This window comes from Myxine glutinosa, chromosome 7 (genome assembly GCF_964187855.1).
Source record: "Myxine glutinosa chromosome 7, kmMyxGlut1.1, whole genome shotgun sequence".
NCBI lineage: Eukaryota > Metazoa > Chordata > Myxini > Myxiniformes > Myxinidae > Myxine > Myxine glutinosa.
The window spans coordinates 178,333,936-178,356,867 of NC_136267.1; the positions used below are offsets into that span (position 1 = coordinate 178,333,936).

Consider the following 22,932-nt stretch of genomic DNA (forward strand, 5'->3'; position numbering starts at 1 on the left):
ACTATACATTGCGGGATATCTCCAAAAGTTGTAGACAGATTTGGACGAAATTTGGTGGACAGGTTGGGTATGTGACAAGGACGACATTATTAGATTTTGGTGAATGTCCGTATACTACAATTTTAATAGTGATTCTTCACCATTGAGAGATAGGGCCAAAACCGATATATGGAATGATATCTCAAAAAAATTGTGGACGGACTCGAACGAAACTTGGTGGACAGGTTGGAAGTATTGTTTCGGAAGAATTGTTTCGAATTTGGTGAAGATCTGGATCTGGATCAGATAATTTTAAGATTTTAATGCAGAATTAATTATTATATGTGATTATTTTTGAGAAATGTGGCCAAAAACGATATATAGCGCAACATTTCAAAACGTTGTGGATGGATTATGACAAAACTTGGTGGATGAGTCGGTTACCTGACAAGAACACAAGCTGATTAGATTTTGGTTCAGATCAGCAGATCCAGCCCATCAGTGGGATGGATGCAAAACGTAAACTGTTTTGTCTGGCGGAGGTGTGCTCCCCACCTAGTGCCGTTGTAGTTGTTCAGGTGCTTATGCTTATCAAATGGTATTGTTTCCTGTACGTAGGTTAAAATGATCGCCATAGACAATGATTGTGTCTTTCTTTCTGAATTTTAAGGGGAAATGAACGCCATAAATTATTTCTGCTAGTCTGTCTTATGACCATGCTTTGTCTGGCTTTAACCTTTATCTGAAAACCAGAGATAATATAATAAAGCCAATGATTGGATGATTCAGCATGAAATTGAGAGGCATATTTTCAATGTTAGGAATTAACAATAAGATATTCGTAGACACATTCACATGACGATATACAATGTATATCCATCCAACATCTTCCCCTTCCCTCCCAAGCGCCCCCTCCCCTTCCCCATTAAGTTCCAATTTTGCACCATGCTGGGAGAATTTAATACAGTCGTCTGTCCTACTGAGCCACTCAGATACACCATGATGCATTCCTTATGTTCATTCCAGGAATCACACAGGGCATCTGAGAGGTGACGGCGGCATGGGGTTTGTCTACTTTGGGATGTCTCATGCTCTGCACATCGAGTTAAATCAAAGAATCATTGAACGCGACAGATTACTTGGAAATATAGATTATTGTTTCTTTATATAAAAAAAGGCTTTTAGCTTGTGATGTTGTCATTCAACTGAGAAAGATATTCAAATATGAAGCCAAAACTCTTGTCCTCTGCAACATTATGTATTTTATTTTTTCACTGGTGGAGGAGAGTTTTGCTGGAAAATCCGAATTTTCTTCAAGCTTACCTCACATTGCAAGTGATTTCACAAACAAACAGACTTTTCAACCCTGGTACTTTTTAACTTTGGCAACTTTTCTTTTTCATATTAAAAGATCTCACACTGCAGGATCCCTGCTTGTGGTTAAAGGCGGCAAAAAGGGTTGGCGTCAGGAAGGGCATCCGGCCGTAAAACATTGCTTCAAAAAGGGGACCGAAAAACAACAACAACCACAGTTCCCGAAAAAGGCCAACCCCCGCTTGCGGGGAAAAATGGCCTCTAAAAGGTGGTTTTTTCACTGCAGGAGACTGCATTTTGAAATGGAATTCAAAAGACCTGTTGGGTAAAGAGGTTCCGTAGGTCAAATTTCAATGGGTTTCATTAAAAGTTAGGGTTTGACAGGATAATATCAACTTGTTCAAATAAATGTTGTTGACCTCTTTGTGAAGCTGGAAGGTGTGAAAACATTTTGCTACCTCGGAGACATGCTGAATGGAGAAGGTGGATCAGACTCGGCAACGGTTGCTCGAGTGAGATGTGCATGGAAGAAGTTTCGGGAACTGAGTGGCGTGCTGATGAGGAGGAGAGTGTCGCTGAAGCTGAAGGGAAAGGTGTATGCTACATGTGTGAGAAGTGTTATGATTTATGGGAGCGAGACATGGGTGATGAACGTAGAGCAGCAACGAAGGCTGGAAAGGGTGGAAATGCGAATGGTTCGATGGATGTGCGGAGTATCGTTGAGAGAGAGGAGGACAAATGATGAATTGCGAAAGATGATGGGAATATTGCCTGTGATTGATGCTGTGAAGAGGAACAGGTTGAGATGGTTTGGTCATGTATTGAGGAAGGATGAAAGTGACTGGTTGAGAAGAGTGATGGAAGTTAATGTAGAAGGAAGTAGAGGACGGGGAAGACCGAGAAAGACTTGGCTAAAGATGGTGGAAGAAGAAATGCGGGCAAGGGGGTTAACAAGGAGAGATGCAGAAAATAGGGCAAAATGGAGAAGATTGTCATGGGGACCGCAAGGCTAACCCCCGCTCTAGCAGGGGAAATGGCCTTAAAATGCATGTTGTTGTTGTTGTTGACCTCTTTGTGTTGGCCAATTGCATGGAGGTTTCTCGAATGAACAACAAAAGTTGCTCTACAATTTATAACATAGAAATATTCACAAAACGAAAACGACTTTTTTGGGGAGACTTTTGTATCGGAGTGTTCTTTACGCGGAAACGTTCATCATTTTCTGATATATAATCATATCATATCCATCTGATTCCCAAATCAGGGCTTTAAATACTCTGTTTTATTAATTCTTACATAACTGGAGAGTTCAGAGAACACATTACCTCACGCAGTGTTCAAATATACTAGGACGTGCCTGTACGTGGGTGCCCGTTCCTTGCCAAAAAAAAAAAAAAAAATGTCTTCGCCCATGCATGCATGGGCGTGCCCATGGGCCCATGGGCGTGCCCGTAAGTGCGTGATGTGACCGTACAATGAATGTATCGTCCCGACGCCGCAGCTCGGATGGCGCTGCAGTTAATCGGGCCTGTATCGGCAGAGTTATTATAAACGTGTACTACAATCGATCGTACCTTACAACAATCAACACAGATTGCAACGTCAAATAAATGAATACGCTCTCAAATGTGCCGTCCGAGGCAGCGTCTGCTCGCCACGTTCAGCATCAGTACGTCGTCACTATGACTATCCGTAAGTCCGGAAGTGACGTCCTCATTTGACTGTCCGGAAGGTCGCATATCGCAGTTACGATGAATCGCAAATTAGTTTTAATTAGTTTTAAAACATAGTTTAACGCCAACATAGTTTGCCAACGTGAAATAAATGAATACGCTCTCAAATGTGCCGTCCGAGGCAGAGTCTGTTCGCCACGTTCGGCACACGTGATAGCTCGCTGCTCTCTGATTGGTTGAATCGTTTTTTGGACATAGCTCGGTAACTACTTCTCCGATTAATATGAAACCTTGAAAAGGCACATCCTCAGGTCCCCAGCAATATATCTGGCAAGTTTCAAGTATATCGGACCCGTGGTTGTCGAGAAACAGCGGTCACAGACACACAGACACACAGAGATTACTGGAATTATAGATAGACTAGGGCATGCCCGTACTATATCTATATCTAAAATTATATCCCCCCCCCTCTATTTACATGAAATGGTTTGGTCCAAAGCGAACGGCTTGCGAGTACGGTGACAATCCCCCCCCCTCTATTTACATGAAATGGTTTGGTCCAAAGCGAACGGCTTGCGGAGTTTGGTAAAGAAATCGCCATAGCATGCACAAACGTGCAGGAAAGCGAAAGAATCGCAAATTAGTTTTAATTAGTTTTAAAACATAGTTTAACGCCAACATAGCGGCAACATAGTTTGCCAACGTGAAATAAATGAATACGCTCTCAAATGTGCCGTCCGAGGCAGAGTCTGTTCGCCACGTTCGGCACACGTGATAGCTCGCTGCTCTCTGATTGGTTGAATCGTTTTTGGACATAGCTCGGTAACTACTTGTCCGATTAATATGAAACGTTGAAAAGGCACATCCTCGGGTCCCCAGCAATATACCTGGCAAGTTGCAAGTATATCGGACCGGTAGTTGTCGCGAAACAGCGGTCACAGACAAACACACAGACACACACACAGACACACAGACACACAGAGATTACTGGAATTATAGATAGATGAATACGATATACGATAAATACGATAAATACGATAAATACGATAAATGAATACGCTCTCAAATGTGCCGTCCGAGGCAGAGTCTGTTCGCCACGTTCGGCACACGTGATAGCTCGCTGCTCTCTGATTGGTTGAATCGTTTTTTGGACATAGCTCGGTAACTACTTCTCCGATTAATATGAAACCTTGAAAAGGCACATCCTCAGGTCCCCAGCAATATATCTGGCAAGTTTCAAGTATATCGGACCCGTGGTTGTCGAGAAACAGCGGTCACAGACACACAGACACACAGAGATTACTGGAATTATAGATAGATAGCATGCACAAACGCGCAGGAAAGCGAAAGAATCGCAAATTAGTTTTAATTAGTTTTAAAACATAGTTTAACGCCAACATAGCGGCAACATAGTTTGCCAACGTGAAATAAATGAATACGCTCTCAAATGTGCCGTCCGAGGCAGAGTCTGTTCGCCACGTTCGGCACACGTGATAGCTCGCTGCTCTCTGATTGGTTGAATCGTTTTTGGACATAGCTCGGTAACTACTTGTCCGATTAATATGAAACGTTGAAAAGGCACATCCTCGGGTCCCCAGCAATATACCTGGCAAGTTGCAAGTATATCGGACCGGTAGTTGTCGCGAAACAGCGGTCACAGACAAACACACAGACACACACACAGACACACAGACACACAGAGATTACTGGAATTATAGATAGATGAATACGATATACGATAAATACGATAAATACGATAAATACGATAAATACGATAAATGAATACGCTCTCAAATGTGCCGTCCGAGGCAGAGTCTGTTCGCCACGTTCGGCACACGTGATAGCTCGCTGCTCTCTGATTGGTTGAATCGTTTTTTGGACATAGCTTGGTAACTACTTCTCCGATTAATATGAAACCTTGAAAAGGCACATCCTCAGGTCCCCAGCAATATATCTGGCAAGTTTCAAGTATATCGGACCCGTGGTTGTCGAGAAACAGCGGTCACAGACACACAGACACACAGAGATTACTGGAATTATAGATACTAGGGCATTGCCCGTACTATATCTATATCTAAAATTATATCCCCCCCCTCTATTTACATGAAATGGTTTGGTCCAAAGCGAACGGCTTGCGAGTACGGTGACAATCCCCCCCCCTCTATTTACATGCAATGGTTTGGTCCAAAGCGAACGGCTTCCGGAGTTTGGTAAAGAAATCGCCATCGCGTGCACAAACGCGCAGGAAAGCGAATGAATCGCAAATTCGGTTTTATTAGTTTTAAAACATAGTTTAACGCCAACATAGTTTGCAAACGTGAAATAAATGAATACGCTCTCAAATGTGCCATCCGAGGCAGAGTGTGTCCTCCACGTTCGGCACACGCGATCGTTCGCTGCTCTCTGATTGGTTGAATCGTTTTTTGGACATAGCTCGGTAAGTAATTGTCCGATTAATATGAAACATTGAAAAGGCACATCCTCGGGTCCCCAGCAATATACCTGGCAAGTTAAAAGTATATCGGACCCGTGGTTGTCGAGAAACAGCGGTCACAGACAAACAGACGTACAGACGTACAAACGTACAAACAGAGATTACTGGAATTATAGATAGATATGAATACGATAAATACGATATACGATAAATACGATAAATACGATAAATACGATAAATACGATAAATGAATACGCTCTCAAATGTGCCGTCCGAGGCAGAGTCTGTTCGCCACGTTCGGCACACGTGATAGCTCGCTGCTCTCTGATTGGTTGAATCGTTTTTTGGACATAGCTCGGTAACTACTTCTCCGATTAATATGAAACCTTGAAAAGGCACATCCTCAGGTCCCCAGCAATATATCTGGCAAGTTTCAAGTATATCGGACCCGTGGTTGTCGAGAAACAGCGGTCACAGACACACAGACACACAGAGATTACTGGAATTATAGATAGATCCTTCAAATAAAATAAAATAATGATTTTAAAATTCGTAAAAAAAAATCTGGAAGTTTAGCACTGTGTTTATACACCACCCAATTTAACATGTACTTCTAAATTAAAGGGGTTTTGAAAGTGCAAGGAATGCGATTTGTGCTTTACATTGTTCAGGTATAATTATTCATTTAAAATCAAATAAAGATTGGAAAGGTCATATAAATAAATTAATTCTGGAATCTATGCCGATTTACTGCTGGTGACGCTGTGTCAATTACACCGCCTTATTTAACACGTTACATTAGTTATTCGTGCCTGTTGTTTGTGTCCTTTATAACGTCGCTAGAAACAGTAAGTTTCCTGTTTGGAATGATTTTCAATGTTGTTTGACTGCCAGACAGGAAGACAGCGTTAAATAATTATCTCGCTCCTCGATGGGCGTGTACGATCGGCATAAATCCGGAGCCAAAGTATTGCTAAACTACAGGTTCGTTTTCCAATTCATGTTCCAATTTGTGTTCAAAATATAACATTCAATTCAAACGAAGTTGTTCCTTGACAATAAACTCACGTTTGTGGACAGACAGGAGAAATTATGATTCTGACCCAATTAATGATGACTCAATGCTTTTTCCTTTTCCTTTTTTTTTTTCAATGCTTTTTTCCTTCTTTTTTTCCCAATGCTTTTTTCCTTTTTAACAACTGGACTATGTCCAGCTGAGTTTTGTCGACACCAAGTGTCCGTCGTCCATCGTCCGTCTGTCTGTCTGTCTGTCGTCGTCTAAACAATTCGACGTCTACGCTCTGAAAGTCACAAATATTGATCAAATGTGATGAAACTTGTTATGCAGCATCTTTAAGACATAAACTAGTTTGGGATTGCATTTGGGCATTGCACGCCAAAAAATGGGCGTGGCAGGGCGGCCATATTGAAAAATCAATTTTTGTCAATCTGGTACTTCCTAATGTAGCTAGAAGGCTGAAACTTGGTGTGTAGACAGTATGTAAAATTATGGGTTTTGACGATGTCCGAAAAATGACCTCGTCGTGACCTATGACATGACTTGACCAATAAACATCAGTTGGACGACGACGACGACGATAAACATCAGTTTTCATCAAATTTGATGAAACTTGTGCCTTTTGCCAACTAAAGATATTTGAAAATTTGCATATTCTAACCATATTGATATAGACCAGTTGAGTTCAGATTCCCTGGTACCTCTAGTTTTTTTTTTTCAAATGGTTTTTTGCTTTGTATTTTCCCATGCTTTTTTGCTTCTTTTCCCAATGCTTTTTTGCTTTTTTGCTTCTTTTCCCAATGCTTTTCCCCCTTTTTTTTCCAATGCTTTTTTGCATGCTTTTTTCATGCTTTTTTGATGACCCAATTGGGTCTGATGTGACCCAATTGCTTAACCTCGCTTTACACTTCACATGCATAATGACATACAAAGATTAAAAGATTATTTAATTTTGACCCAGAAAGGCTTCATTCCAGTGGTGTGAGGTCTGTTCTGCATCCCCCTAATATGGCATAATCAAAAATAGTGTAATGGGTAATACATCATCACAACTCAAATGATAACCATGTTCTTTTCACCGACTAACCGTTCTCTTTCAAGGCTAACCCCCGCTCTAGCCGGGAAAATGGCCTTTAAAATTCCTGTTGTTGTTGTTGTTGTTGTTGTTGTTGTTGTTGTTGTTGTTGTTCTTCTTCTTCTTCTTTTCAGCGACGAGTCGAGATTCTGCCTAAACTTTAATGATGGACGTGTTAGAGTCTCGAGATGAAATGGAAGCGATTTGATAAATGTGTAATTCATCAGTATGATCATTTTTATGGGACATCCTAATGAAATGAGCTGACATTCCGAGTTGCAGAATACTTGATTTTGTTATCATTCTGAGGGGTTCTAAGACTGGTGCCAGTAACGGGACAAGATCGTTATGTCTGAAGTCATCCCACTGGCCAAACAGCCAGGAAGCAACTTCATCTTTATGGATGACAACCCCCATCCACACTGTACTTCAGGACGGCAACATCACTCGCTTGGATTGGCCTGCTGATCCTCGGACTCGACTCCCATTGAACTTTCTTGGGGCTTCCGAGGAAACTGTTAGTAGTCCTCGAGTCTGTCCGCAGTCTCTTGATCAACTGGATGTGACACTGGTTGAGGACAGCGACAGCCGGATCATTTAATTTGGATTGACAAGACATGTACAAACTTATATTGGGGTCATTTGTCATCACACACGTGATTAATGCCATTTCTGCCAAAGTAAGCGTGTTTGTGATCATTTGTATGATGACTTATTTGCCAATTTGCATGCTAATTTCAGACAGGGATGGTGTTTCCCCATAAAAAGTTAGCTTGGACTTCCAGTGAGATTAAACTTTTTTACAGAATCTCTCATTTTGCAATTTTTTGTGGAATATTATTTCACAATATTGTGTGAGAGGTACTTAAGGCAAACATAGTAAGAGATGAGTTGAGCCGGAACCTGGATATCAGAAGTTCTTAGTTTCAATGTAGGTCTGATTGTCTCAAAAAAAAATTTCTCCTTTCCAGTGAATGGGTTTGTAGGCCTAATTACTCTCTCTGGGAGTAATGTTTGTTTTATGTTCCTGTACTTCAATTAACTAAAACTCCATGCAGCAAAATAAATAAATAAATGGCTCTTGGTGTGGCCAGAGTAAGTCTACAACCTGTGTGCCCAACCTTGGAATGGCTTGATCCTCTGGACAGTGATTGTACACCTGGGCCCCTTTAATTCCTCTGTTGCCAGCTTAATTACCTAGCCCCAATAATTGTCTCGGTTTCATACTTCCTTAATGTGCTGGATGCTGACCATCAAACTTCAGCCAATAGCAGATGGATAGGAAGGTGAAAGTGGTCTTTCCCAGTATGAAGGACAGCCTGCTATTTGCCGAACAGTCCAATGGATTACAGTTTTGCTTTGTTGACTATTCGGGATCAAGTCGGCACATACAGTTCGTGTGCAAATACTATGCCGAATGTGAATGCCCCCCAACTCCCCCAATCCACCACTTTCCGTACTGTCACCCATCCACTCATGTGTGACGTCCCTGTCTCCCTTTTCCCCTCTGATCCTCTGCCAGTCTGTGAAACTGCTGCCCCCTGTTGCTTAGCACCCCCGATGGCCTAGATTTCTCGATAATAATTTAAATAAACCCCACTATCTTCTGGATTCTTGTAATTTACCTTGGAATCTGAAATTGCAACAGTTAATAACCATATTCACATTTCTTGGACCTTTTTCAAAATTTCCATTGGAGATCTGCAATTCAGTATTCCATTCATATCATTGCATTCCATCAAGTCAAGGTGTGGAGATCATTTATTTGCAATTAATTTATCAACGGTATAGTTGGTGCTTCGGTGTCCTTGGGTGATGTCAATGAAGACCTAATCATTTGGGAAAAATAAAATGTAATGTTTCATTGTTAGAACTTGTCCACATTATTGTACTTACTTGGCATACAAGTCATCATAGCAGGACTTTATTGGGGGAAGTTCCTCTGGAAGTTCAGCTATATGCTGTTGGTCGACAGATTGAGGTATATATGCTTCTTACCTGACTGGTATAGTTGAAGTCCATTGCCTGTCGGATGCAATCTATGACCTGATGCTTGCCGGAGCTAGTGCATTAGCCAATCTGGACTCCAAGAGGTTGGCATGGTGATCACTCGGGTGTAAGCACAGAGGGATAAGCTTTCTCCTGTTTTGGTGTTACCTGAATCCAGATGTCCAAGAGGATTTATAGGTGGGAATGTTCAAACACAGCAGGAAGATGTCGAGGCAGGAGATATATCCTCAGCTTGGTCACGAATTTTGGAAGCTCTGCACGGTCTCCACGTTTTCAAAGTTAAGTCTGTTCACAATTGTATTTTGTCGTAACTGTATTTTATCTTTCGGCGTGTGAACTTATAGTGTGTCCCTTGGATGTTTCTCGGTGTTTATCTTTCATAAATTAATCGTTTGTTTGCCGCGCGGCGTGTGAGGGCTTGCAGCCTCAGGCTTCCCCCGTCGAAGTTTGTTTCTTCCTTCGCTGGTTTTGCTAGGTTTTTTGATTTCCCTTCTCCCCCAAACTTCACCGAACATATACTATTTGTCTAACGTTGTAACCCCCACACCCCCCCCCCCCCAAAAAAAACAAACAAACAAACAAAAAAACTTTTATTTCCTTTTCTCCTCGTGTGCTTTTGTCCCATCGTGTGCTATTGCCTCTGCCCACGTGCGCTGTCTCGCCCCGCCCCCATTTTCCCCTTGCCTTCCACCTTTTGCCCTGTTCAAGTGACTCGTGGTCGTCCCTCTAGGCTCCCTCTCCCCATTGGTATTTTTGTGAATATAAGATTGTTCTTCACGGTTCTGTTTAAATATGTTTAAACTTTCCCCTGGAATGTTTTATTCAGTCGTATATATGTTTTATACCTCTCCCACCTCCCCCCAAGTCCTCCCGATGTCCCTGCTCTCAAATGCTGTGTTTGTGTCCTTCCCCCTCTCTCCCCATCTTGTCTGCCGCTCCCCTTGTTTTTTGTGCGTCGGTTTGACTTTTTGTGTGATTAATGTTAGCTCTTTCACGAGCCTCGATCTTGTATCCCCCAAAAAAAAAGAAAAAAAGAAAGCTGTCTAGACTACATTCTTAGATGGAGTGAGTGCTGCTGCCATGTGGCACACTGAAGCGACCATGGAGGACATGCTCGATGATGACAACCTGTTGTATATCAGCACCTGCAAGATCAAGAAAAAGGTGGCACTGGCAGGTGTTAGATTTGGTCAGAATCTTGTGCTCAAATCCAGGAGTACCAAGCAAGCTGTGTTTACAGATTTCCCAGGAAACACGGCCTATATCTGTCATCATCTTAACTGACTCCAAGTGGACCTGTTCCGTCAAAACTGTACTGAAAGGGAGTCCTTTAGTCAGAGCAAACAAAAGATGTTGGAGAAGGGGATAATTCAAAGTTTAAATTAACCATAGACATCACCATTGCTGATAGTTTTAGAAAAAGAAGAAGAAGAAGTGGACAAACCTTGTTTGAGTTGACTTCAAGAAGCTTAACCTATGATCAATGTATTTGATCCAGACCCGATGGTGGCAGTGATTGAACTATTCCAGAAGCTCATTGGGGATGTTTTTGTTTTTATTACTAAGGTCTATCTGTGAGGCTTTGAACCAGAGATCTTTGGTTGTTCTGTCATAATGGCGGTGTGCGGCCCAGCTCATGGTTTCCTTGGTAAATCGTAGCAATGTCTTCGTTCCTGGTGACGTGTTGTCCCCAGCACACAGGTTGCTGATTCATTTTCTTGCAAGAGCCCCGATTATTTGGTCGAACCCAAAGAGCAGAGTCTAAACAGCATCCCACTCACAGCGCTGGTGGGATGGTTGAACTCACATGTCTCAAACATTAATTGTATTAAGAATAATATCAAATTAACAGAGACAAGTTTATGTAAGACACTGGAATCAAAACACATGGCCGTTGATCATCATAAAGCAAATGCACAGAAAATGGCATAAGGCAGGTGGTTCCAACTCGCAGAGAATGCACAATGTAGGTTTTTATCAACCGCGCAGGTGGAGCGAAGAGCGGGGTTAAGCAATTGGTTCACGTCTGTCCGTCTCTCTGGCTGTCCGCACATGTCAGTTTATGATCAAGGAACAAGTTATTCAAATTAAATGTCATTATGAACTGGTGTTGGGCTATGAGGCCCTGGTGTTGGGCTAGCGGCTAGGGTGCCGGCTTAGGATCCTAGGATCCTGGGTTCGAATCCCGGTCGATCGCTGAATTTAACGCCAGGGGGGTTGACTCAGCCTGTCATTCCTTCCGAGGTCGGCTAATTGAGTACCAGTTCACTGGTAATTCCCTGTTTGTCGTTAAAGGCGGCAAAAAGGGTTGGCGTCAGGAAGGGCATCCGGCCGTAAAACATTGCTTCAAAAAGGGGACCGAAAAACAACAACAACCACGGTCCCCGAAAAAGGCCAACCCCCGCTTGCGGGGAAAAAATGGCCTCTAAAGGTGGTTTTTTATTTATTTTATTTTATTATGAACATGAATAGGAAAACAAACTTGCCGTTTAACAGAACTTTGTCTGAATTCGTCCCGATCGCACATTCCCAAAGAAGTGATGTATTATTTTTACTCTGTCTGCCTGGTAGTCAAACAAAATTATAAATCATTCCAAGCAGGAAAGAAACTTCCTGATTTTAAGGATTTTGTGAAGGACACATGCAACAAGCATGAATAACTAATATAACGTGTTAGGTAAGGTGGCGTAAAAGCCACTGTGTCAATGGCGGTAAAACAGCGGTAAATTCTGGAATTAATTTATTTATACAAATTCATTTTCTTTAAGTTGAATTCTTTTCAGGTCCATATGTCCATATTTTAAGGTTCGTTCCGATTTTGTGGAGATTTGTAACCATTTACATTTTTGAAAAGTTTGAGGTTCTGAATCCGTAAACCAGTGTTTCTATTTGATTTGAAAATTAAAATTCTTCATATTAAAGCGCGGCGTTATGCGCGCTGCTTGTGAGCAAGGAGGAAGCGGACAAGCGGTAACATATAAACGTCTTTATTGTAAGAGCACACTGTAACACTGAACTGCTCCGGGCTGGTCGCCCGGTGTATATCATGAGGCCACGCCTACCCCTCGGGCGTGGCCACCGCCCACTTGGTGCGTGGAATGATGTCACCACGCCAGTGGGCTTTTGTGTCCGCCACACGCGCCCCCCCAGAATTCCCGCGCACCTGGAAGGCCAGTTTGCGGGGCAGACGAATGACCCGGCCGAAGCGCCCCCTGGCGATCGGCGGCGTCCGGGGTGCAGGGATGCCAGGTGGGATGCCCCTGGCTGCCCCTGGGATGGGTGCAGGACCGGGGGGCGGCGTGGCGGCGGGGCTGGGCGGTGCCGGGGGTCCGCCCGCAGGAGGGCGGCCCCGACATGGGGGTCGGGCCACTGGCGGTGGATGGTCCACATCGAGGTGGGCCGGCTTGAGGCGGTCGACCGAAACGCGGTCAGGAGTACCGCCGATGTCCAGGGTGAAGTGCTTCACCCCGGTCTCCAGCACGCGGAAAGGCCCGTCGTACGGGGGCCGCAGTGGTGTCCGATGGGCGTCGTGGCGGACGAAGACGTACTCCGCCGTGCGAAGCTCCGGGGCGACGTGCGTCGGTGGGTGCCCGTGGCATGCCGTTGGCACCGGGGCGAACCTCTGGGCGGTCTCTTGCAGAGCGGAGCGCTGCTGTGCCGCGGACCATGGTGCCGTGGAGTCGGGGAGGAACTCGCCCGGCACCCGCAGCGGTTGCCCGAAGACCAACTCCGCCGCGGATGCGCGCAGGTCCTCCTTGGGCGCCGTCCGGAGGCCCAGCAGGACCCAGGGGAGCCTGTCGACCCAGCCGCCGTCGCGGAGGGTGGCCCGGAGCGCGGCCTTCAATGAGCGGTGAAATCGCTCACACAGGCCGTTAGCCTGGGGGTGGTAGGCCGTGGTTCGGTGCAGCCGGACCCCGAGCCCCTGCGCAACCGCCCCCCAGAGCTCCGAGGTGAACTGGGGGCCGCGGTCGGATGAGATGTCTGAGGGGGCGCCGAACCGGGCGACCCAGGTGGCGATGAAAGCCTGCGCGACATCGGCCGCCGTTGTCGACGCCAAGGGCACGGCCTCCAGCCACCGGGTGGTGCAGTCCACCATGGTGAGGACGTAGGTGAAACCCCGCGAGGGGGGCAGAGGTCCCACCAGGTCCACGTGGACGTGGTCAAACCGGCGTTCCGGCACCGTGAACGGGGCCAACGGGGCCTGGGTGTGCCGGTGCACCTTGGCGCGCTGGCACGCGAGGCACGTCCTGGCCCAGCTGCGGACGGCCTTCCGGAGGCCATGCCAGAAGAAATTGTCGGCGATCAGCCTTTGGGAGGCCCTCGCGCCCGGGTGGGACAGGCCGTGGATGGCGTCAAACACCTGGCGCTGCCAGCCCGCGGGCACGATGGGGCGAGGACGCCCGAGGGAGACGTCGCACAAGAGGGCCGCGCCCGCGCCGTCGAACGGCACCTCGGTGACGCGGAGGCCCATGACGGCGGTCCGCAAGGCCTGGACGTCGGGGTCAGCGGCCTGGTCCGCTGCCATCTGGGCATAGTCGATGCCGAGGTGGACTGCGTGGGCGACGGCCCGGGAAAGGCAATCCGCCACCGGGTTGTCCTTCCCCGCGACGTGCTGGATGTCCGTCGTGTACTCGGACACGGCCGAGAGGTGACGCTGCTGCCGGGCCGACCACGGCTCGGTGACCTTGCCCATCGCGAAGATCAGCGGCTTGTGGTCGACGAAGGCAGTGAACGCCCGGCCCTCGAGCAGATGGCGGAAGTGCCTGACCGCCAAGTGAAGTCCGAGCAACTCGCGGTCGAAGGTACTGTAACGGCGTTCGGGCGGGCGAAGCTGCCGGCTAAAGAACGCCAGCGGTTGCCAAGCTCCACGCACCCATTGCTCGTGCACCGCGCCCACCGCGTAGTCCGAGGCATCGGTGGTGAGGGCGATCGGTGCATCGGGCGCCGGGTGCGCGAGCATGGTGGCGTTAGCCAAGGCGAGCTTCGCGCCCATGAACGCCGTGTCCATCTGCTCGGTCCAGGTAACGTCGCCTTTGCCCGGCTTACCTTGGAGAGCTTCGTGCAGGGGGCGCAGGAGCTGGGCGATACGGGGCAGGAACCGATGGTAAAAGTTCACCATGCCCAGGAACTCCTGCGCCCTCTGATCGTGCGGGGGCGCGGAAACCCCTTCACCGCCTCCACCTTGGCCGGCAGGGGGACGGCTCCGTGCCTGGTGACACGGTGCCCCAGAAAATCGATTGTGGCGGTGCCGAACCGGCACTTTGCGGGGTTCACAATCAGGCCATGCTGGCCCAGGCGTTCGAAGAGCGTGCGGAGGTGGCGTAGGTGCTCTTCGCGGGACGCGCTGGCGACGAGGATATCGTCCAGGTAGACGTAGACAAAGTCCAAGTCGCGCAGGACGCTGTCCATCAGTCGCTGGAACGCCTGAGCCGCATTCTTCAGACCGAAGGGCATGCGCAGGAACTCGAAGAGTCCGAATGGCGTGATGACCGCCGTCTTCGGGACGTCCTCCGGCCTGACGGGGACCTGATGGTAGCCGCGTATGAGGTCCACCTTCGAGAAGAAGGACCTGCCCGCCAAACGGGCGGAAAAGTCCTGAATGTGGGGGACGGGGTAGCGGTCGGGAGTCGTGGCGTCATTGAGACGGCGATAGTCCCCGCACGGTCGCCATCCCCCGCCGGGCTTCGGCACGATGTGCAGCGGCAACGCCCAAGCGCTCTCTGAGCGCCGAACGATGCCGAGTCGCTCCAGGGTAGCGAACGCCGCTTTTGCCACCGCCAGCTTCGTCGGCTCGAGGCGGCGTGCCCGGGCGTAGACCGGTGGCCCGACGGTGGGGATGTGATGGGCCACCCCGTGCTTGACGGCCCCCGCCGAGAAGGTGGGCCGCGTGAGGGCCGGGAAGCCGGCGAGGAGGCGGGTGAATGCGTCCGCTGCCGGAAGCGTACAGACCAACGTGGCCGGAACTGAATCGTTCGGCAAGCCGCTTGGCAAGCCGCCCGTTGAGCTGGGCAACGCACAAGCGAGCGAGCTGAACGTCTCGGCCTGGACAAGCCGTCTGCGCTTGACGTCGACCAGGAGCCCATTAGCGCACAGGAAGTCCGCGCCAAGCAGTGCCATGGGCACGTCGGCGGTGACGAACGTCCATCGGAAAACCTGCCCTCCAAACCGCAGAGAGAGGCAGCGTTTTCCGTACGTACGGATGGGCGTCCCGTTCGCGGCAAGCAGCGCGGGGCCCCCACCCGCGGCGTGCTTGTCTGACGTGCCGGCGGGAATGACACTCACCTGCGCTCCCGTGTCGCACAGGTAACGGCGCCCGGAGAAGGTGTCCGTTATGAACAGCAGGCTGCTCGAACGGCCGGCGCTCATCGCCACTATTGAGCGCCGGCCCGGGCGTTTCCCGACCCGTTGAAGGAGCACGGCGGATGACACCGCCGAGCTTCGTGGCCGAACTTGGCGTGGAACCAGCACCAGGTGGTGGAGCTGGAGGAGCGCGGCTGGCTCCGCCAGGCCGGTGGAGTTGGCGGGTTTCCCCGCGGTGGCGGTTTTCGCCGCGGCGGTGGGCGGGGCGTGGCGGCGCTCACGAGGCGCGTATCAGCATGCTGCTGAACATCAGCGTGCTGTAGAAGCTGATGCTGTGGAACATGCTGCTGAACATCAGCGTCGAGGGCCGTGACGGCCACGCCGACGCTCGCCCGCGTGTCCGAAGCGGCGAAGTACCTGTCCGCCTCGGCTGCCAATGCTCGGGGTTCCGTTCGCTCGGTCCCGGCCAACGCGAGGCGAACCTGCGCTGGAAGTTGGCGCCGGAAAAGCGCCCGGAATAGCGAACCGGGGGCTTCGTCGCCCAACAGTGACAGCATATGGTCTATTCGGACCGACGGGCGCGTCTCACCGAGCTCGGGGAGATCCAGGAGGCGGTCGGCCCGTGCGTCGTCCGTGAGGCCGAACGTGGCTAGGAGTAGCCGCTTGAGTGCTTCGTACTTGTGGCCGTCCGGTGGGTGGCGAAGGACGGACACAACTCGAGCGGCCGTGCCGGGCCCGAGGGAGGCGACGACATGGCAGTAGCGCAGGTCGTCGTTGGTGAGGCGCCGAAGCTGAAATTGGGCTTCGGCTTGAACGAACCAGACTTCGGCCTGGGCCTCCCAAAATTCGGGAAGTTTAATCGCCATTGCCTTGTCGTTGGCCATTGCAATGGCGTCGTGTTCGGAAGGATCGCTACGGCAGATCCAACGTCGAGGGTCACCAGTAAAGCGCGGCGTTACGCGCGCTGCTTGTGAGCAAGGAGGAAGCGGACAAGCGGTAACATATAAACGTCTTTATTGTAAGAGCACACTGTAACACTGAACTGCTCCGGGCTGGTCGCCCGGTGTATATCATGAGGCCACGCCTACCCCTCGGGCGTGGCCACCGCCCACTTGGTGCGTGGAATGATGTCACCACGCCAGTGGGCTTTTGTGTCCGCCACAATATCAAATCAAATTGGAAATCGGAAAATTTTCAAATTAAATGCAAACATTGATTTTTGGAGTCAGAGACTCTCAAGCATTTCAAAAATGTAAATGGTTACAAATTCCCTTAAAATTGCATATGGAACATGACTATATATACTTGAACACTGTAGAACACAAATCACCTTCTTGTTACTTCCAAGAACCTCCAGTTTTGCAGTACTTGGATATATTAAATAAGGGTGGTGTATAAGACTGCTTCAAAAGTGCTAAACTTCCGGAAAGCTTTTAAACAAACTTTAAAATCATTATTAACTCAACTGGACTGCCGTCCAGTTGAGTTCATCACATACTGAACCCTCCGGCGTCCGTCGTCGTCTGTCGTCTGTCGTCCGTTAACTTTTCGACGTTAACACTCCAGCGTCCACAAATATCAACCGATTCTGATCAAACTTGACATGCAGCATCCTTACCCCAAGGACCAGGTTGGTATTACATTTCAGCCCGATCCGTTGAAAAATGGCGGACGTAGGCGACCATTTTGTTTTTGGTCATGAAAACGACGTTAACACTCTAGCGTCCACAAATATTAACAGATTTTGATCAAACTTAGAATGTTTAACCCTTACCACACAAGGTAGGTTGCTATTGCATTCCAACCCGTTGCGTCACAAAATGGCCGCCATAGGCCGCCATATTGTTTTCAGCTCCGAAACGACGTTAAGACTTTAACGTCCACAAATATTTATGGATTTTGATCAAACCTGGTGTGTGAGACTCTTACCACACAAGGTAGGTTGCTATCGCATGTCAACCTGATCTGTCACAAAATGGCCGCCTACACAACTATATTTCTGCAACATTGTTGCAAAGTGTAACATTGTATCAATTGTAAAACAAGGACAAGTATAAGGATACAAGGACCTTAAAATTATTACACAAGGTTGTTGGCTTTTCATTTAAGTCAAATCTAGTACAGACAACTGACCTACTTTAAAATTGTCGAGTCAGTTCAGTTGAGTTCTGCTTCCCTGGAAGCTCTAGTTTTATTTCAATTGACTTAGTATTGCCCCGGGGCCTAGTCTGGCTTTTAGGGGCCTGGGTGTTTCCCCCCTCTCTCTGCTGTTATTTTTGGCCTGTTGTGTCCTGATCCATTCAGTGTATTAATTCTAGCTCAGTGTCATGCTCTTCCATGAGCCTCGACTATGTATACAAAAAAAGAAAAATGAAAGTATATATATATTTCAACACTGTGCAGGGTAACGTGTTCTATGAACTATCTAGTTGTAAATGGCGTTTGCAATAAAAAAAAACCTAAACCAGCTGTATTTCTGGCATTCATCCGCAACATCATAAAGCAGGAGATTAACGTGAGATCAAAGTTAAATTACCGTTTTATTTTTTTCAATACATTTCACTTTTGCCATGTTTGTCCTTGCCAGAATAACACTTCATTATGTTGTGATTCTTGGTTCAAATTGCACATGTTCGGTTGATTTGCCCATTTTCTACAGACATTCGTGACCTGCATTGAATGTATTGCAATCTTTTTCATGAGTCGTACACACTGTGCAGGATCTTTTAAAATACAATTATCGTAACAATGACGACTGTTTTCCTCCCCACACTTAATGCAATTTGTCACTTTAAGATTTTGTCTCCATTGTTCTTCTTTCTTGCATTTTGAAGGAAAATCCAATAAATAATATAACCTTGTTCTGCTTGACAATTTATGTTGCAGCATTTATATTGTTGTCGAAAATTTAATCCTGGAAATGTGGGTGTGCTTACACAGTCAGCAAATTGGGCTCCAGAAGTCAGAAAGAAGATGGACGTAGCCTTGGCTTCCTCAAGCCAGTGTATGGAAGAGATCATGAAAGAGGTATTTTTTTCTTCTTTATCATCCCATTTTTTAATGTGTGGGTCAGGAGGATTGCAGGAGTGAAGAGGGTGGATAGAAGGAGGATGAATGATGAACTGAGGGAGGAGATTGTTGTGAAGATGAGCATGACTCGGAGATTGGTGAAATGCCGGCTGAGATGGGGGAAGCGGAGGAGTATAGTGGACAAGGCAGGGCATGAGTTTGGTGCCATTGTACCTCACCCCTTATAAAGGGCTGATAAGGAGAAGAAGAAGAAGAAGAAGAAGAAGGATAGCAAGAAGAAAAACAAGAAGAAGAAGTGCGGGCTATACCTTTTAAACTTAACTCAATTAATGTTGTCAATACTACACTAAATATATTTATCAAATGAATTACAAGGGACATGGTGATTATTATAATACGCCTTTCAACATAATATTTCTACCCCAACGTAAACATTTACAATCACTTGCTGACAATGTGTGTCGATTCTTACAATTTAGAATTATTATTTGAATTCTTATACTACAATATTTTTCTCCCCACTTCATATAGAGGAACATTTTCTTACAGTGGACAAGCATGTTGGACAAGGCTAAGGCTTGATGTTCTCATTTAAGTTTTCGGTCACGGGATTGGGAGTTAGTAGTTTGGGGGGCAGGGTTATGAACTTAACTCAATGTGAATATTGTTCACACTTCAAGATGTTGTCAATACCTAGTAAATATAAGTTTTATGCATCTAACGTGGCATCTAATGCGGGTGGATGGTTAACATCTAATGTGGGTGGATGAGTAATATCTAATATGGATGGATGGTTAACGTCTAATGTGGGTGGATGGGTAATATCTAATGTGGGTGGATGGTTAACATCTAATGCAGGTGGATGGTTAACATCTAATGCAGGTGGATGGTTAACATCTAATGTGGGTGGATGGTTAACAATTGACATCTAATGCTGGTGGGTGGCTAACAATTGACATCTAATGCAGGTGGATGGTTAACATCTAATGCAGGTGGATGGTTAACATCTAATGTGGGTGGATGGTTAACAATTGACATCTAATGCTGGTGGGTGGCTAACAATTGACATCTAATGTGGGTGGATGGCTAACAATTGACATCTAATGCGGGTGGATGAATAACATCTAATGCAGGTGGATGGCTAATATCTAATGCGGGTGGATGGATAATATCTAATGCAGGTGGATGGTTAACATCTAATGTGGGTGGATGGTTGACAATTGACATCTAATGCTGGTGGATGGATAATATCTTTTGTGGGTGGCTGGTTAATATCTAATGTGGGTGGATGGTTGACAATTGACATCTAATGCTGGTGGATGGATAATATCTAATACAGGTGGATGGATAATATCTAATGCGGGTGGATGAATAATATATAATGTGGGTGGATGGTTGACATCTAATGCAGGTGGATGGTTAACATATAATGCAGGTGGATGGTTAACATCTAATGTGGGTGGATGGTTAACAATTGACATCTAATGCTGGTGGATTTTTAACAATTGACATCTAATGTGGGTGGATGGATAATATCTAATGCAGGTGGATGGTTAATATCTAATGCGAGTGGATGGATAATATCTACTGCAGGTGGATGATTAATATGATCTAATGTGAGTGGATGGTTGACAATTGACATGTAATGTGGGTGGATGGTTAATATCTAATGTAGGTGGATGGTTAATATCTAATGGGGGTTGATGGTTGACATTTAATGGAGGTGGAGGCATATCCATCGAAACATTCCCATCGACAGTATTTCTATTTTCTAGTTCTTCACATTGTCTGAGGCTCAAGGAGGAGCTGCAACACTAATGAAGCAGACACATGCAGAAAAATGCATGACACATCACCAGACTTGACGTCAGACAAACACAGCCGCTTATATTGGGGAAATTATGTAACTTCCATGGGCACTCTGGGTACTGGTGATGCCATCCTTATTGTGTCGCTTTTCCTTCGGCTGTGGTCATTAGTCGTTCAGTCTTTTATTGGGATCCTGGTCTTTAGTTAGTGGGCTAATTAAGGACAAATTTCATCATACCCATGGATGTTAACCCATGTGGTTTGTGTGTGTTCTATCCTTTAAATGCTGAGTTTCAATCAAAGACCATTTTAAAGTTTCATGTACCATTTAAATGGTTTTTGGTATGACTTGACCAAGCCTGAGCTTTGTAATGGAAGGGACAATGACAAAGGAAAAACGTACGGACAAAGGCCTTTTGAATTTTGTCGGACTGACTTGCAATGATGGAGTGTGTTGGCTTTAGAGGCCAGGAGATGGATGCTCGGAGATGGTAGAAGACTGTCTTTCCGTCTTCTACCGACTCCTCTCCGGCCTTGCTCCCCCAGCTCTCTCTGTGCTCTGTCCCACAAATATTCCTACAGGTCGCACCAGATCTGCCTGCAACCCTCTTATGGTTAAACTGCCAAAATCAAGACTCTCTGCTCACCTTCACTCCTTCATTCCTCTTTTCTCCCGCCTCTGGAACAAACTCCCTCACTCTTTTCAACCCCACTCCTCCCTCCAGTTCTTTAAAACAGCTGTTCACCACCATCTCTTATCTTCCCCCATCCAAAACCTTGATCTTTTCTACCCCCGCTAATTTCACCCCAAATCCACTTTTTTGAAACACCAACTTCTTTCCTGGAAGTCCTTGGTGTCCTTGTGTTTTATACTTCTCCCACCCCCACCCCCTCCCCCTTCCCACGCCGCCTCCTCCCAAGCCCTCTCCCTCCCACAGATCTCCCGATGTCCCTGCTCTCAAATGTTGTGTTTATGTGCTTCCCCTACTCTCCCCATCTTGTCTACCGCTCCCCTTTTTATATACTTTGTTTGTCTGTTTGATTTGTTTGTGTGATAAATGTTAGCTCTTTCACGAGCCTCAATCCTGTCTACAAAAAAAAAGAAAAGAAAAAAAGACGTAGTGGATGAGGCCGAGAATGATGAGGCCGAGAATTTCAAAATACTGAACTTCTTCCTGTGACTGACCCTGGAAATAGAAATGTTATTTCTTTTGATGATCATACTGGAGCACCAAGGTGACACAGAGTCTTGCCATGATTGAATGACATGTTCCATTTGTCAGACGAGCGACTAATCAATTCCACATCCTGTAGCGGCTACCGCTGGGTTTACACAATCGCCTTGCACCTACCAAGGACGCGGAGCGATCACCATGCCGGGCTCGTCCAGGACGCCCGGGCAGGCCCGCGCTCAACTTGCCAGGCCTCGGCCAGGACGCCCGGGCATGCCCGGGTACGCCCGGCCATGCCCGCTCTCGACTTGCCAGGCCACGTCCGGGACACCGGGGCATGCCCGGGCATGCCCGCCCTCGACTTGCCAGGCCGCGGCCAGGACGCCCAGCCACGCCCCCTCTCGCCTTTCCCGGGCAAACGCTCCGGGATAATGTGTGTATATATATTGCTGCCCGATAAACGGGCTTTTCAGAGTACCCGAGTTGTTTTGTGACAATAAAGAAACTCGGACGAATTCCAGCTTTTTGTCGCGTCCATTCTTCCGATTGACGTGGGAGCACAGCTCCTACATTGGTGACCTACCGACATGGACACGGCAGTTGCCCTTAAACTGCCTACCTTCTGGGAGGCTCACGCGGCGGTTTGGTTCGCCCAGGTGGACGCCCTGTTCGCCCTGCGAGGCATCATGGCCGACGACACCCGCTTCCACCATGTGGTAGCAGCGCTCGATTGAGCCACCGCGGCCCGCGCCCTGAGCCTCCTCGATAGCCCGCCAGCCGCTGACAAATACGGTGCGATTAAAAAGCTCCTCCTCGACGCTTTCGCCCTCCCATCGGCGGAACGCGCACGGCGCCTGCTCGACCTGCCCGAGCTCGGCGACACGCGCCCGTCCGAGTGAATGGACTACATGCTTTCGCTGCTCGGCGAGCACTCTCCGGCATTCCTGTTCCGGGAGCTGTTCCTCAGTCAGCTGCCTAGCCCGGTACGCTTCGCCTTGGCAAGCACGACGATCACGGATCCCCGCGCCCTCGCCAGGGAAGCCCACAAGATCTCCGCGGCAGGCCAACGCATTGCAGCAGTGACCTGGGGCCCACCGCCGTCCGACGCAACGCCCATG

At 47.6% G+C, this 22,932-nt stretch overlaps 1 protein-coding gene across 1 annotated transcript in view; it reads left to right on the plus strand.

Moving 5' to 3' along the window:
- Positions 1-22,932, plus strand: part of CTNNAL1 (catenin alpha like 1) — a 673,107-nt gene that overhangs the window by 479,731 nt on the left and 170,444 nt on the right. Inside the window, exon 8 of the mRNA XM_068123645.2 lies at positions 18,744-18,830. Within this exon, the coding sequence (XP_067979746.2) occupies positions 18,744-18,830 (87 nt within the window). The remainder of the gene's footprint in view (positions 1-18,743; positions 18,831-22,932) is intronic.